The following is a 15,546-nucleotide window of genomic DNA, read 5'->3' as shown; positions in this document are numbered from 1 at the left end:
CACCGGTGCACGTGCATACAATCATCTTACCTGAAGGATAGACACTGTCTGAGAAAAGTGGTGTTGTTCCATCGTAGACGTGGAGTAGAGGGCTGCTAGAGGGTGATCGAATTTCTGCAGGTAGCTGTTACTGAAGCCCCGGTGATCCAGGTCGTGACACAGACATGCTATAAGCAGTCCTTTGCGCTTTAAAAAATAATACATTGCACAGATGTTCAAGACAAAGAAAGAGGATAAAAAGAGACTGACAGCTTACCATTAATACTATGTTAACCTCTGCAATTAATACAGCCAACTCACTAAATAATTCACTCGTTTCGACTGTCCATTTTCAAATTTCAAATTTCAATGCTATTTGAAAATACAATTTTGAGAAGTTCTCAAACTCACAGGTTTTCCTATGACAATAAGAGACAGTGAGATCCCCGTCTTAAAAGGAATTAAATGTGAAAAATGCTGGCAGTCTCAAAAATATGGGGCTTGATGGGATAGAAAATTATTTAGACAAACAAAAAAGAACAGTTCTACTGTTTTTTTTTTTTTTTTATTTTGGTGATAAATAATTATTTCTTAGATCAAACTAAGTCTGGACTAAAGATTAATTTTTTAATAAAATGAACGTTTTTTACTTTCTTTAAAATGGCACTTTTTTTTTTTCCAGGAATGCCGTATCCAAGTTTCCTGCCTGGATTGTGCATTTTGTGCAATACGATGGAAGAAGGGTAGGACTGGACCTCACGAGTACCGAGTTCTAGTTGGAATGTGATCTTGAGAAAAGCACAATTTACTGATTACAGAGATGCCAGCTTCCTTTGCACGGCACTGGTCAGACTCCCTGGAAGTATATCAGTTTGACAGAGGGGAGAAAAGGGGCACTTGATTTGGGGCTTTAGCAGATCCTACTAGGACCACTGAGGTGAGAGAAGAACAGGAGAGAAATCAGTAATCTGAATTAATCCTTCCTGGTCAGAAATGCCTGGAGAGGAATTAAGAATCATTTGGAGGTGTTGACTAATGGGATTCAGACAGTGGTGAGTGAATGCACTAGACATTCTCCAAATCTTCTAACTCTGAGATTGGGAAAGCTTTGCATGTGTTGCCAACCCTGGTTATGGAAAGTCAAATAAATCAAACATCTCAGAGCCCCTGTTTCCTTATGCTCCAGGGGAACAAATGAGCATTTATGTTTTAACTGTTTTTAATGCACTGGGTTCTCAAATCAGTAGTATATGTGTACATTATTCAGGGCACAGAGACAATGAGAAAAATTCACTTTGTTTACATTCATTCAGAAGACATAAGCTTAAGTAAGAATGAGTACTATAAAACTAGTGAGTCCGTGGGGATAGTTTGGTGCCGTTGAAATTTCTGTATCTACATTTCTTAGACAAAACAAGATGCAAAATGGCATCTTTAAAAATGGGATTAAAAAATAGGAATCCAAAAAAATGTGCTTTCTGTTAATTTACTGAACCAATTTGCTCTGGAATAACATGTCCCATATCAGGTCATAAATGTGCTCTAACCATTAATATTTGGAATGGGGAGCAGGGGGGTGATGACAGAGCATATCCACGCCTACCTCCAGATCTGTGAATAGCCCTTGGTTGTTCTGGAGTATGGCGTACATGCAATGGGCCACGGTAACGGCGTGTTTCCAGTTGTGATAAGGAACCCTCCGGTAGTTTTTCTTAACAGACATAATGAAACGACACAACTTCTCGAGTTCAAAGCTGTGTGGGAAAGACATCGTCATAGAAACCATTCTGTAACTTTGAAGGAAAGGATCGATACATTCTAGAAGAAAGCTCTTGTTTCTGTCTGTATCCACAACACCGGGGACCCTTATTCCTCTTGAGACTGTAAAGAGGTCTATATTGACCGAATCCATAAGCACTGGATCTCAAGGAACCACTTCTGTGTATTTCTCTAGCCAGAAAGAAATAGGAGAATGGAGATTCCTTTCTAGCTTCCATTGTGATATATTAACTGACTCACCAGGGAGAACAATACCAGATTAGCATTATGGACCAGCAAGTAGTCACCCATCATTTTCCTTACCTCTAGAAGCATTTCTTACACCCCATAGTACTCAATAGGCAACAAAATAGCATCATCCTGCCAAGGTTATATTGAGCTAATATTATGCAAAAAGCATATTCAGATTCAGGAACTGCAAATATGTATACCATGAGACTTTTCTAGATGAAAAATCTAGATGACACATTTTCTAAGATTCTTTCAAAGTGAATCCAAATTATCACGGTCCACTCAAATTACCTGTTTACACAGTATATGAAATAGGATACATACTTTTATTATACTATATTGTTATTATACTTTATTTTTTGTATTTTATATTAGTTTTATGCAGTGAAACTTATTTATGCACTATGAACTCCATGAATGGATTTAAGAAAGCTTAGAACAAAATCACACCTATATAAAACAGGGCCCTTTGAAATAACAGAGACGAGAGCTCATTAAACTTTTAAAAAACATATAGCCTGGGTTTTAGTTCACTGAAAATTTTCAAATGTCCTCAAAGTATAAGATATAGCATTTTAGGCATTCCAACTGATAAATTCTCAATTGATAGCTAATAAATAGCTGAAGTTAGTTATAGTTATCTTATTGCATTCTTTGCAAACAGCAATTTTTAAAAAGTCACTAGACAAGTAAGAGAATTCAATAGGAAAAGAGTGACATTTGAGTTCTAGAAAAACTAAGTTTCTATAAGCCACTTAATGCCTAAATGAGTAAAATGAAAACAATAACTTGCATTTCAAGATTGTGTGTTTAAGATGTAAAATATCAGATATAAAATCATGAAAGGTGTCTAGCAAACCTAAAGGCAGGGATGGGGCTTTCAAAGCAAAGTTGCTGTAATTAAATTATTGACCAAGTACCAGGTTTTGAATTAGTCTTATTTCTTTTACATTTATTCTAGCCAGTATATAGTGTAACTTGAAAGTTGATGTTAAGATTTACAAATAGCATTTCAAAACACAATCTTTAGAAGTATGTAATTGTATTGAATAGTAACCCTCTTTCAGTTACGTAAGTGTAAGGAATTTTAAGCAATCTATTTAAGATAATCTAATTAGACATGTGATTGCTAGCCAAAGCACAGCTATATTGCCAGAGAACTCACAGCCTCTAAATCTAAAGGAAGTGTGAACAGGCTATGAATTTGTCCAACAATCTCAGGCCTATTTTATTTTAATACTTAGAAAAATTAATTCATATACATCACATCTCACTCATAAACCAAGAGGGTGGCAAGGCATAAAGATAAGGAGGAAGAGATCATATCACCCAAGTATCTCAAAAAGGAAGTTTTTGGGGAATCCATACCAAAATGTCCCACAGGACCGATGGAGCATATGGACAAAAATTCCAGGCCACATGTTTTCAAAAGGACCAATATCAAAGTGGAATCTGAAATTAAAAGAAGTCAGTTTATTGCTAAATGTAACTTGGATAACTATAGTTACAAGTAAAGAAACTAACTTTTTGTCTGTCAAGAAACTAGAGACATTACAAGTTTAGCCATTCCTTTTCCAGCCTCCTCAGTCACATCTCTCATTTATTAAAGGCCTCCAAAGGAGGAAATTGCACACATTCTCTTAGGACTTAAGTTCAATATTCATGTCATTGCTTAATTTTCTATTATATAATCTGCAAAAAAAAATAATAATAAAGGATATTGCAGTTGTTATCAGAACAATTAAAAAGTACAAAAGAACTTCCGTACTTTTTCTATAGCATTCATTATCATGAATACTACAAATGTATTACACATCTCATAGATAAGGGGGGATATCTTATTAAAAGTACTTTTTTTAGAGTTGTAAATTATTCTATGTCCTATTTAAAGGCAGAGAAAAATTTTAGAAATAAAAACATCAAAAATTATTACCTATTTTTCATTCACTAATTTAGTTTCTAACATTTAAACGGAATACAGAGAGACATAAAGTATTCATTGTATTTTCATTGTAAGGCAAATATCCGTTCTAGGTCACTTTTGAAGATTTCCTATGTAGTTGAATTGTGTTAGCTTATACTTACAATGGGCATTCAAATTATCATAGGTCCTACGACCAGTAACTTAAATATATTAGCCTAGAATTGGAAAACAAAGTGTAAAAGTTGAACTAAGCATTACCAAATTCTCGAATTTAATTTGGGAATTTAAATTTATATGGAAAGGAAAACTTTTAGTTAGCTGATATTGCCAATTTGAATATTAAATAGGATGTGGTGTAAGGTATACAGTAGATTAATAAGAAATGCTAACATTTAGGTAATTCATTCAAAATCGAGTTTAGATTTTTTTTTTTTTTTTAAGGTAGAGAGATCTGGCATTTATTTCCAAGTTCTATCAAAAGATGTGAAATCACTCAGAGAAGGGAAAATGTCAACACATGAAACTCCACATATATATATGACATTTGTGATTCTAATTCTAGAATCCATTTCACTTTATGTTCAATCCAGTTAAAAGTCTGTCCCCAAGGAAACTGAGGAAGCAGAATACTCACAATTCAATATCTTTGCAGAGCCGCACGGGGAGGGTGAAATGCATGAGGCCTTGCCACTCTTCAGCAGTGCAAATGCTATGATAGGATAGCTTTTCCATAGTTACTCGGTAAATGCACTCGGAATGACGAATCCTATGATACATCTGAAAAGCAAAGCCGATAGACAACAAATAAATTAAAAGAATGTTTCAAGTAGGTATGTCATTAAAATTCAGAATTTGGTATACAAGAACAAGAACTGTAATCAAAACTAAGGTAGACTCATTACTACCCTTTCCCTATATTCAGAAGATACGCACATATGTGGCTTTGAAGATATAAAAGTTTTTTAAAAATTGTATCTCTGTTTTAAAAGGTTTATTAAATTCTGTAACAAATACCTTTTCACCAGATATTATGTATGGGTAGTGAGATTGCTTGGTTTATATTTGTGTTCTTTAAAATCTTCTGTATTTCCAAATTTTCAGTAATAAAAATAATAAAAGTAGAACATGTTCCTTTTATTATCAAAAAAACAAAATGAATGAGTGCTTAATAATTTTAAAGAATATAAGACCTAAGGTGTTTCTAAATCTGTGAAAAAGAAATTTGATAATTAAGCTTCTCTTGAATATCAACTCTGCGCATCAAACCCAACTTCACTGGGAGATTTCATAATCAATTCTGTGCCTCTTCGTCAAGCCCTACCCCACATTTTTGTTTCTGTCCATAAAATCACTATCTTTCTAGCCACAGTAGTTCAAAACAGTTTGTTTTTTTCACCCCTTCCTTTCCTTGTTCCTCGAATCCATTAAGATGTGTCTTGAATTCTCTCTTCCAATAAATCTTCAAGATCTTCAGCCTGCATCAGTATTTTAATTGCCACCTATTTACACTCAATTCTATTTATACACTTGGACAAGAATCAGCTTTCTTAATGCCAATTCTCTATGCAAAAATGTGAGCTTCCTTTAATGAGACAGATGCTTCATGACAAACACTTTGTGACTTTTCCAAAAAAATTTTCTGTATCTAAAAGCCACAAACCAAAAACAATAGGCTGTTTATAAAATAATCCCTATATTTATGAACTCCTTTCTACATGTAAAGTACAGCATTAGATAGTAAGTACAAATACTCCTCACAACAATTCCTCCGTGTTTATCATAATCCCTATTTAAGAGAGGAGAAAATGGAGGTTCAGAATATTTAAATAGAACACACACTAAAATTAAGTAGTCAAATCAAGATTTAAACTCATTTCAACACAATTATAAAGTCTGTGTTACACGTAGTTACTATGCTTCACTGGCTGGGTTGAACGGTAGGCCTTGTTACGGAAAGATATTTCTTCTAACACTCCTTTTGCCAGAGTTAATGTATAAATTCAAGGCAAATATTCATCTTTCTTTGGTTTTGATTTAACTGTATATTTATTCTGTTCCTAAGGACTGGATTCAGGGTTTTGTTGTTACAGCAAAGAATTCAAATACATAATCCAAATGTGTCTGTATCAGTCAAAGTTTGTCTCTCTCTCATGTTAGCTGGTGATTCCTTTAACAGGCACTTTTCACCATCCTATTCAACTGAGGTCTCTGTGTATTTGTATGTGTGCACAAGCGTAGTTTTATAAGTAATCTGTAAACCATATGTGACATATATAAATTTCCATTTTCCCTACTATCACTCATTCGTTCTTGCAAATTAATCCATTGCATTTTTACATATTATCAAAACAGGTTCACAACCAATGAAACTCTTCATGGGAAAGATTTTAGTCAGTTAAAATTTTTGTTCCACAAAATGAAATCACAAAAATATTTCCAATTTTTTAAAAGGTAGAAAGAAAGGAAAAAGGAAAAGAAGAACTGATGGGTCAAATAGAAAACAAACAGTAAGATGGTAGACTTAAACTCAAATATATTAATAATCATATGAAATGTGAATGGTCTAAAGTCCCCAATTAAAAGGCAGAGATCATGAGACTGAATAAAAAGTAAGACCCTATTGTATGTTGTTTACAAGAAACCACAAAAAGAGAAAAAGTAAAAGGATAGAAAAAGATATCCCCTGTAATATCAGTGAAAAGAAAGTTGGAGTGGCTATATTGATATCAGGCAAAGTTGATTTCAAAGCAAAGACTATTACTAGGGATAAAGAAGGTCATTTCAAACCATAAAGGAGCTAATTCATCAAGAGAAAAGAACAATCCTAAATGTCATGCACCTAACAACAGAGCTTCAAAGTACAAGAAAAAACACTGAGAAAACTAAGTAAAATAAACAAATAGATGATTCCATGATTACAGTCAAAGACCTCAGTATCACTCTGGGGTTTGACCTATTGATTCAACAACTCAATCAAAATCCCAATAGGTTTTGGAGGAATTACACTACCTGAATCCAAAACTTGTAAAGTTACAGTAGTTAAAGCAGTTTGGTATTGGCCACAAGAGACACAGATAGATCAGATAGTGTGAACAGAGCTCAATAATAAGAAAACAAACAACCCCGTTAAAAAGGATGGGCAGAGGATTTGAGAAGATAATTCACTGAAGAAGTATGGCATGCAGATGGCAGAAGTGGAAGGACTGGATCACACGTATACTGATTGGGAATGTAAAATGGTGTAACTATTTTGGATAACAGTGTGACCAATTCTTAAACAGTAAAACATATACCTACCATCTGACCCAGCCATTCCACTTCTAGGCATTTACCCAAGAAAAATGAAAGTGCATATCCATGCTGACACTTGTTTATGATGTGCCTAGCAACTTTATTTGTATTTGCCAATAACTGAAAAAAAATTCAAATGTCCACAGACAGGTGAATTAGCAAAGTCCATGGACAGTAGTGTAGTGTGCCCATACCACTGAATATTACTCAGTAACAAAAAAGAATGAACTATTTATACATGCAACATCACAATGAATCTCAAAATAATTATTCTGAGTGAAAGAAGACAGACAACAAAAGAATAAATGCTGTACGATTCCATTCACATAAAGTTCTAGAAAATACAAAGTAATTTATAGTGACAGAAAGCAGGTAAGTGGGAGGATGAAGATACGGAGGCAAGAAGAGAAAGATTTCAACGGGACACACAGAAACCTTTGGGAGTGATACATTCTTTATCTTGATAGTGATGATAATTTCTTGAGTGTGTATATATACATCGGCATATATATATTAATACTTGTCAAATTGTACATCTTAAGTATTTGAAGTTTTTGTTGTATATCAATGCCCTTCATAAAGTCATTTTTAAAAGTCTGATCAGTCTTTTTAAGAGTACAGATGTGATAATTTGTATATGTGACATATAAATTTCAGCAAAAAAGGTCCTATAACCATGAAAATACTTCCAAATATCTGTTTTCCAAAATGCTTATTCATAGCATGAATTTATTCAGGAAAGTAAATATTTTCTCATTCTGTGTTAATGTCACTTGCAACCTGAAAGTTAAGATTAAATGATGTTTATTTCTTTAAATACATCTTCCAAGTAACACAACATTGACTGTTACTTGTCACAGAAAAGGTCAGAAAATTTGGAACATTTGTCTTGTGAAAGAAATGTGTATAATTAGTCGAAGGATTCAATAACTGTTCCAACTATTTTGCCACAAGCAGCAACTCTGTGCATAGAACAAATGAAAGTGGATATACATTTCAAGGCCATCTTAATTGTTTTGAATTACTTCAAACAACAAATAAAACAACCCCCCCTTTCCTAATATGGTTGAAGACGAGCTGGAATCAGGATTAAAAGTGTGAGCTGGAATCAGGATTAAAAGTGTAAGCTGGACATCACGGTCAACTTTTCCTGGTTGAAGAGGCCCACCCTACAGCAGGATACGCTGCATCCTGCACAAGACACGTAGCTGCCTGCTACATGACCCAATGGAAGCTCTATCCATGTATTAAAAAAACAACAAAATATCTTTTCTTTAACATCATTTAGCTATATACTCCTCCCATGCCATGATGGACTATCACTTGCCTTCCACTTCAGAGAGATCGTTGTACATTTATTGTAACTTGGTGTTACCTGTGATTCAGTGTGATTCCATGTGAAAACTTCTAGTAAACAAACTATATCACATAATAAAACAATCTTGCTGTTACAATTATTAATACCAATGAGCACTTACTACGTGTCAGGCGTGTGCTAAGCACTCTGCATGCAATATTTCACATAGTCCTCACAACAGTCCTATAAAGTAGTTATTCCTGTGATCCTTTCACAAGCTTATGGCTCCAATTAAAATGAATATTCTTATTTATTTTGAAATTAGCATACATAAGTTGAAAGCATATGCACTTCAACTTTATGGTGAAAATGAGGTTTGGCAAATTTTATAGCTATTTAGTTTCCATGTACTAGATGACTTTCAATATGAATAGGAGAAAATAATATGTTCTAGGATTATTAGTAAATGGTTTCAACCTTATTCATACTACTGAAAATTACTAAAGAAGATAGAAAAGGATGTTGCCTTTTTAAGTTCATTTTGCATCCATTATTTGTCTATGACAACTGAGGAATTAATCTTACACTCAGCATCCAATTAAAAAGATTGCCAGTCAACTTGGAATATGACTCCTGGGGAGGAATGTAGACCCGGCATCGTGGGACGGAGAACATCTTCTTGACCAAAAGGGGGATGTGAAAGGAAATGAAATAAGCTTCAGTGGCAGAGAGATTCCAAAAGGAGCCGAGAGGTCACTCTGGTGGGCACTCTTATGCACACTTTAGACAACCCTTTTTAGGTTCTAAAGAATTGGGGTAGCTGGTGGTGGATACCTGAAACTATCAAACTACAACCCAGAACCCATGAATCTCGAAGACAGTTGTATAAAAATGTAGCTTATGAGGGGTGACGATGGGATTGGAAAAGCCATAAGGACCACACTCCACTTTGTCTAGTTTATGGATGGATGAGTAGAAAAATAGGGGAAGGAAACAAACAGACAAAGGTACCCAGTGTTCTTTTTTACTTCAATTGCTCTTTTTCACTCTAATTATTATTCTTGTTATTTTTGTGTGTGTGCTAATGAAGGTGTCAGGGATTGATTTAGGTGATGAATGTACAACTATGTAATGGTACTGTAAACAATCCAAAGTACGATTTGTTTTGTATGACTGCGTGGTATGTGAATATATCTCAATAAAATGAAGATAAAAAAAAAAAAAAAAAAGAGTTAGGCTTTCATATGGACCACACTCCTCTTTGTCCAGTGTATGGATGAATGAGTAGAAAAATGGGGGAGAAAAAAAAAAAAAAAAAAAAACAGAAAAAAGGCACCCAGTGTTCTTTTTTACTTTAATTGTTCTTTTTCACTTTAATTTTTATTCTTATTATTTTTGGGTGTGTGGTAATGAAAATGTTCAAAAATTTATTTTGCTGATGAACGCACAACTATATAATGTCTATGTGAACAACTGAATGTATGCTTTGTATGATTGCATGGTATGTGAATATATCTCAATAAAAATGAATTTTTAAAAAATAAAAAAAAATAAAAAAAAAAGATTGCCAGGAGACACAACTGCTATTGGTCTAAAAATGCAATTTATTTTGATAGCACATCAGTCCTGGACACTAGGATATGGAAAACAGCCTATGTGGTCAGAAGACAGAATAATAAATACAACCTGAGATTGTGCATAATTTGGTAAAAATTATCTATTAATATTTTATAAAATGGCATCCCTTCTTCTTGCTAGATAAGGATATATGGTTAATCATTGTTCAGAATGTTTTTCCTGCATCTGTTTCTACAATAATCCTTGCTTTGTTTAGAAATGGTGGCATTTTGGAAATGCTCTCATATTATGACTGTTCATAGTAGGTCAAGAGTCATTTTAGGGCAATTCAACTATTAAGAACCTGGACTCTGGAATCATCTAGCTGGGTTGAATCCCTTTTACTAACTGAATAAATTGGAGCAAGTAAACTAATTCTTTGAACCTTAATCCCCCATCTGTAAATTGCAGTGTTGTAGTAGCTAACTAATGGAAGAAATGTGAGGGTTAAATAGGAAAACACACATAAAGGAGTTTTAACACACACTCGCCAGTGACCATCAAGCTCTGTGCTTTTAGATGTGACCATTCACTCATCCTCGACCCATGTCTGCACTTTGCTGCCATTCCTTTGGCTCTTTTATGTTTTATTTGGGTGATTTTCAACGTTTTTGAATATCATTAAATGATGTCAGTACAATTTTTTTTTTTTTGATTCTTTAAGTATATCCTAAAATTGGACACGTTCTACATAAGCATGGAAAGCAATGAGTAAGAAACTTTGTGGTATTTATTTGGTAGTAAAAGAATTACCATTTTGACTGCAACTACTACCTCAACTTTTCTCAGAAATTTCTGTAATTATTTTTACAGATGCAAATCAGACAAATGACTTCACATCTACGCCTTGGTAAAGAGGCTCAAAATAAAAGGCTGAGAATAGCAGTGCAAAGGGGGACTGGAAATGGCTAAATTCAAAGTCCTCAGCCAAATTTATCTTATCTTCTGTTAGCCTAAGGGCTATAATTAATTTAAAAAGAATAATTACAAAGAAAACAAAGAAATCAATAGAAAGCAAGTGTTTTCAAGAAGCATAAGATGGAAACATTGAATTTGTGCTACAGACATTACAGTCTATATATTTTGTCTATGTGTTAAATGAAACACTGTGGTGCACATGTAAACAACGAAATGGGTAAGACACAATACAAAGTTTATCAGTGGGTTTGAAGGCAGAAATTTTCGATGCCAGACTGATGCATTTAAGCAATTACTGGACCAGAATAAAAAAGAAAAGAATGTAAAAGAGAAATCTGTTGAACCAAATTAAAGAGGAAAAGTACATAATAACTGCCTGTAATGAGCAGAATTCACAGAAAAGTGAAATATCATGAATGTGGATGAAATTAATAATGTAGCAAGAATACAGCTGGTATTCAGCTCTGCTAAAAAGAACTGAGTGCCCTGGTTCTGTAATGTTATGACAGACCAAATATTTAAACAACTTAGTTGGTAAATAACAATACTGCTTTATGAAGAATGTGCTCTAAATCATATCACACAGCATTAATCTTGATTCAATTGAAGAAACATTCATGCTGTGATTATCAAAATGCACTTGAATAGGTGCATCATTCTCAAATATAATTAATGATGACAAAGACAAATGATGATTCTCTGCCATAAAGGGAAGAAAGGTGATTATAAACCAATACAAAAAAAGAAAAAAGTCTTCCATGGATTTAGAATTGAGAGACTAGAGAGATGGAAGTAATATAGAATTGCTGAATCTTATACTCAATGAAATAACCATAAATTTGGCCTCTTCATTTCAAGGCTCCCAATCTTCTGTTGACTGTCAGGCAACATGGCTCATGGCAGAGAAGAGACAAAAGTGAGCAAGGCATAGCCATGCTGAGTCTGCCCTCGCTGGTCCTTTGCCCTTTTACCTTCCTACAACATGCTAAATTCAGGAAGGTTTTTCTGCATTTTATCTTTCACAATTCAAGAAAGCTTTTATTCTGCTGCTACAGAATAACAAATCATCGTGTGAAATGTGGGGAACTGAAGAGGCTTCCTTCCCTTTAACAACTATCATTAGTGCTCTGAAGTTTCAAAAGAAAAAACAGGCTTAGAAATTAAAAAAAAAAAAAAGGAAGGACTGTACAGCCAAAATGGGATTTGCACAAAATAGTGCTGCAGTGTGCCAGGGGTGTATCAGACCCAGCAGAGGTTGTGGCAGCACCGTTCTGGTATCTGAAGGCCCATGTGGGATTAGAGACTTGGCTATATGAGAGGGGGAGTTGAACTGAGAAGGTTATAAAAAGAAAAAGGAACCTTGTATCTACTTAGGGCTGTGGGTGGCAAATAGTCTTCTTTCACTGAGTAACTGAAAACCCAGCCTTCACCAATATGTAGTTGTAGTTTCCAAATTTATATTACTGACAAACTGCAAGGATTTCAAGCTCAAAAATTAACAAAAACAAAAAAGTGGGCCCAAAGTAGTGAAAACCTGGGGTACATGAAGGAACAACTACACAAACCAGGGCAAAGAAGCTTCCATGGGGGAAATAATCTGAGATGAATTTGAACTTATAATTTTAAAAAATATACATAAAACCAAGGAGGAAAGGATGAATACAAGAACAAGAGGTTAGCACCCCTAAAAATTGAGTTGATGGAACACTCTTTCAGAACTTAAAAGCAAACAGGTAAATAGTTATAAATTAAAGACAAAAAGTGTATAGAAATAATAATGAAGGGATCCGAAAACAAAAAATAGAATAACTTTACAAAGAAAAACAAAAAATGAAAATATAGTTGATAAAACAAAAAAAGTGGATAAGTTAAACAGCAAATTAGATATAGTTGAAGAGGGAGCTAGTGAATTGGGAGATTCATTTGTAGAAATGACCAAGATTGAAACACTGGGAGATATAGTGACAGAAATCATGAATGTGAGACTAAGATATATAACCAAAATGAAACAACCTGGTATTATAGTCAATGGGAATTCTAAAGGAAAAAGAAGAGAGAGTTCGGAAAGTTAACATTCTGAAAAATAACAGCTAAGAATATTCTGAAATTAATGATAAGAACAAATAATCAGAATAAAGAATAACAACGGTATTAAAATAAATTCACACTTACACATATCACAATAAATCTGAAGAACAAGAGCAAAGCAGATGACAATAGGCTTTACAGCAATGCTAGAGGCTTAAAATACAATAGACAGAGGGGACTGGTGGTTTGATGGGCTGAGCCCTCTACCACAGGTCTTGCCCTTGGCAAGACTTTGGCTGCAAAGGAGAGGCTAGGCCTGCTTATAATTGTGCTAAAAGTCTCCCCCTGAGTGCCTCTTTGTTGCTCAGATGTGGCCCTTTCTCTCTAGCTAAGCCAACTTGAAAGGTGAAATCACTGCCCTACCCCTTACATGGGATCTGACATCCAGGGATGTAAATCTCCCTGGCAACATGGAATATGACTCCTGGGGAGGAATCTAGACCCGGCATCGTGGGACGGAGAACATCTTCTTGAACAAAAGGGGGATGTGAAAGGAAATGAAATAACCTTCAGTGACAGAGAGATTCCAAAAGGAGCCGAGAGGTCACTCTGGTGGGCACTCTTACGCACAATATAGACAACCCTTTTTAGGTTCTAATAAATTGGAATAGCTAGCAGTAAATACTTGAAACTATCAAACTACAACCCAGAACCCATGAATCTTGAAGGCAATTGTATAAAAATGTAGCTTATGAAGGGGTGACAATGTGATTGGGAAAGCCGTAAGGACCACACTCCCCTTTGTCCAGTGTATGGATGGATGAGTAGAAAAATTGGGCAAAAAAAAAAAAAAAGGCACCCAGTGTTCTTTTTTACTTTAATTGTTCTTTTTCACTTTAATTTTTATTCTTATTATTTTTTTGTGTGTGGTTATGAAAATGTTCAAAAATTAATTTTGGTGATGAACGCACAACTATATAATGGTAGTGTGAACAACTGAATGTATGCTTTGTATGACTGCATGGTATGTGAATATATCTCAATAAAAATGAATTTAAAACAAAACAAAACAAAACAATGGAATAACATTCAAAATGCTAAGAGTAACTACCAACCCAGAATTTTATAACCAATTAAAATAACATTCCAATGAGGGAGAACTTTCCATTTTCAGACAAACAATAACAGATTTTACCACATAGATTCTCACTGAATGTACTAAAACCATAACTAAAAAGTAGAAATCTTTTAAAATTGAATATTTAAAATACTATATTCCAAAACTTGGAAACAGATAAACCAATATTGAAAGGTACACATGTGTGTGTGAGTGTATAATATACATATTATATATATATTATATAAATGTATATACCAGAAAATGTTATTCTGGTGGTTTTGTTACTTTCATTATTGAAAAACCTAAAAAAACAGACAGACGGACAGCAACAACAACAAAATCCTATGGAAGTTGCTGTTATTCTTCCAAGACCACTGAAAAATAAGGAATATATTACGGTTTTCAACATATAAACAAGCTGCACTGTTTTAAAAATCTACTTATCTATCAGTTCTTTGCGGGTGAAATTCATTCCTTAGATGTAGTGTCCTAATGTAGTAATGCTAGCTAACCCTAAATGAAGACTGCTGGCAGTTACTGAGCATTGCACCAGCAGATGTAAACTATACAGCATTAGCCACAATTTATAGATGAAGAAATAAACGCTTTGAAAAGTTAAGACTTTACCTTCTACTTACTCAGGCGCATTGTCAGCTCAGTTTAAATCCTGAGAGAGACTATCTGTCCTTGGTTCTTCTCTCCTACCTGCCTTCACTGACTTTATATTTCCTTTAGTCCTGCCCTTAAGGATTTTCACATCCAGGTTCTTTGAGAGTGTCATGCTCCAAAATCACATACTCTCCTTTTTACCTCCAAATCTACCATCATCAATACAGACTCAAAAACAAACCAAAACAAAAACACAAATCCTCCTATTTGATCAGATTTGATCAGTGGAATTAACCTCAGCAAGGTGTCAGGAGGGAAGGAAGTTGGTTGTATAAATGAACAACTGGTACGAGAAAGAACGTATATGTTTCAAAGAGAAGCTTATTAATCCCTAAGGAAATTACATTGGTGGCAGAATACAGACAAGATAAAGAGAGAGAATTCTGTGAATGTGGGGAGAGTTAATATTACTATCTAATATTTGGATGGTACTTCATAATTTATACTGAGCACTCACGTACAGTACATTTGAATTGAGCCTAATTTCAGTCCTGCAGGTGAGGCATGACCTTTCACAGATGAGGGGACAGGAGTCCAGGAGTCTGTGAGTTGCCCGTGGTCCCTCAGGAAACGTGGACATCAGAACCTAAAGTCATGGCTTCAGACACCAAGTTCCGTGAACCCAGAGATCCCTACCCATCTTGCTTAAGTGTCAATCCCTGAGATCTGTACTTGTTAGAGTTTTTTTCCCTT

General features: G+C 34.5%; 1 protein-coding gene across 4 annotated transcripts in view; it reads right to left on the bottom strand.

The window, feature by feature from the left end:
- The window catches only part of PDE10A (phosphodiesterase 10A), a 786,289-nt gene that overhangs the window by 54,741 nt on the left and 716,002 nt on the right, over positions 1-15,546 (bottom strand). For all 4 annotated transcript variants that reach the window (XM_037817809.1, XM_037817810.1, XM_037817807.1 and 1 more), the window contains 4 exons: positions 4,548-4,690; positions 3,358-3,441; positions 1,583-1,733; positions 31-186 (listed from right to left, as the gene is read on the bottom strand). In XM_037817809.1, coding sequence (XP_037673737.1) covers positions 31-186; positions 1,583-1,733; positions 3,358-3,441; positions 4,548-4,690 — 534 coding nt within the window. The remainder of the gene's footprint in view (positions 1-30; positions 187-1,582; positions 1,734-3,357; positions 3,442-4,547; positions 4,691-15,546) is intronic.

The sequence above is a fragment of the Choloepus didactylus genome, chromosome 24 (assembly GCF_015220235.1).
Source record: "Choloepus didactylus isolate mChoDid1 chromosome 24, mChoDid1.pri, whole genome shotgun sequence".
NCBI classification, from domain to species: domain Eukaryota; kingdom Metazoa; phylum Chordata; class Mammalia; order Pilosa; family Megalonychidae; genus Choloepus; species Choloepus didactylus.
Note: the sequence above shows the minus strand (reverse complement) of the source record. Positions and strands in the feature narration are given on the sequence as shown.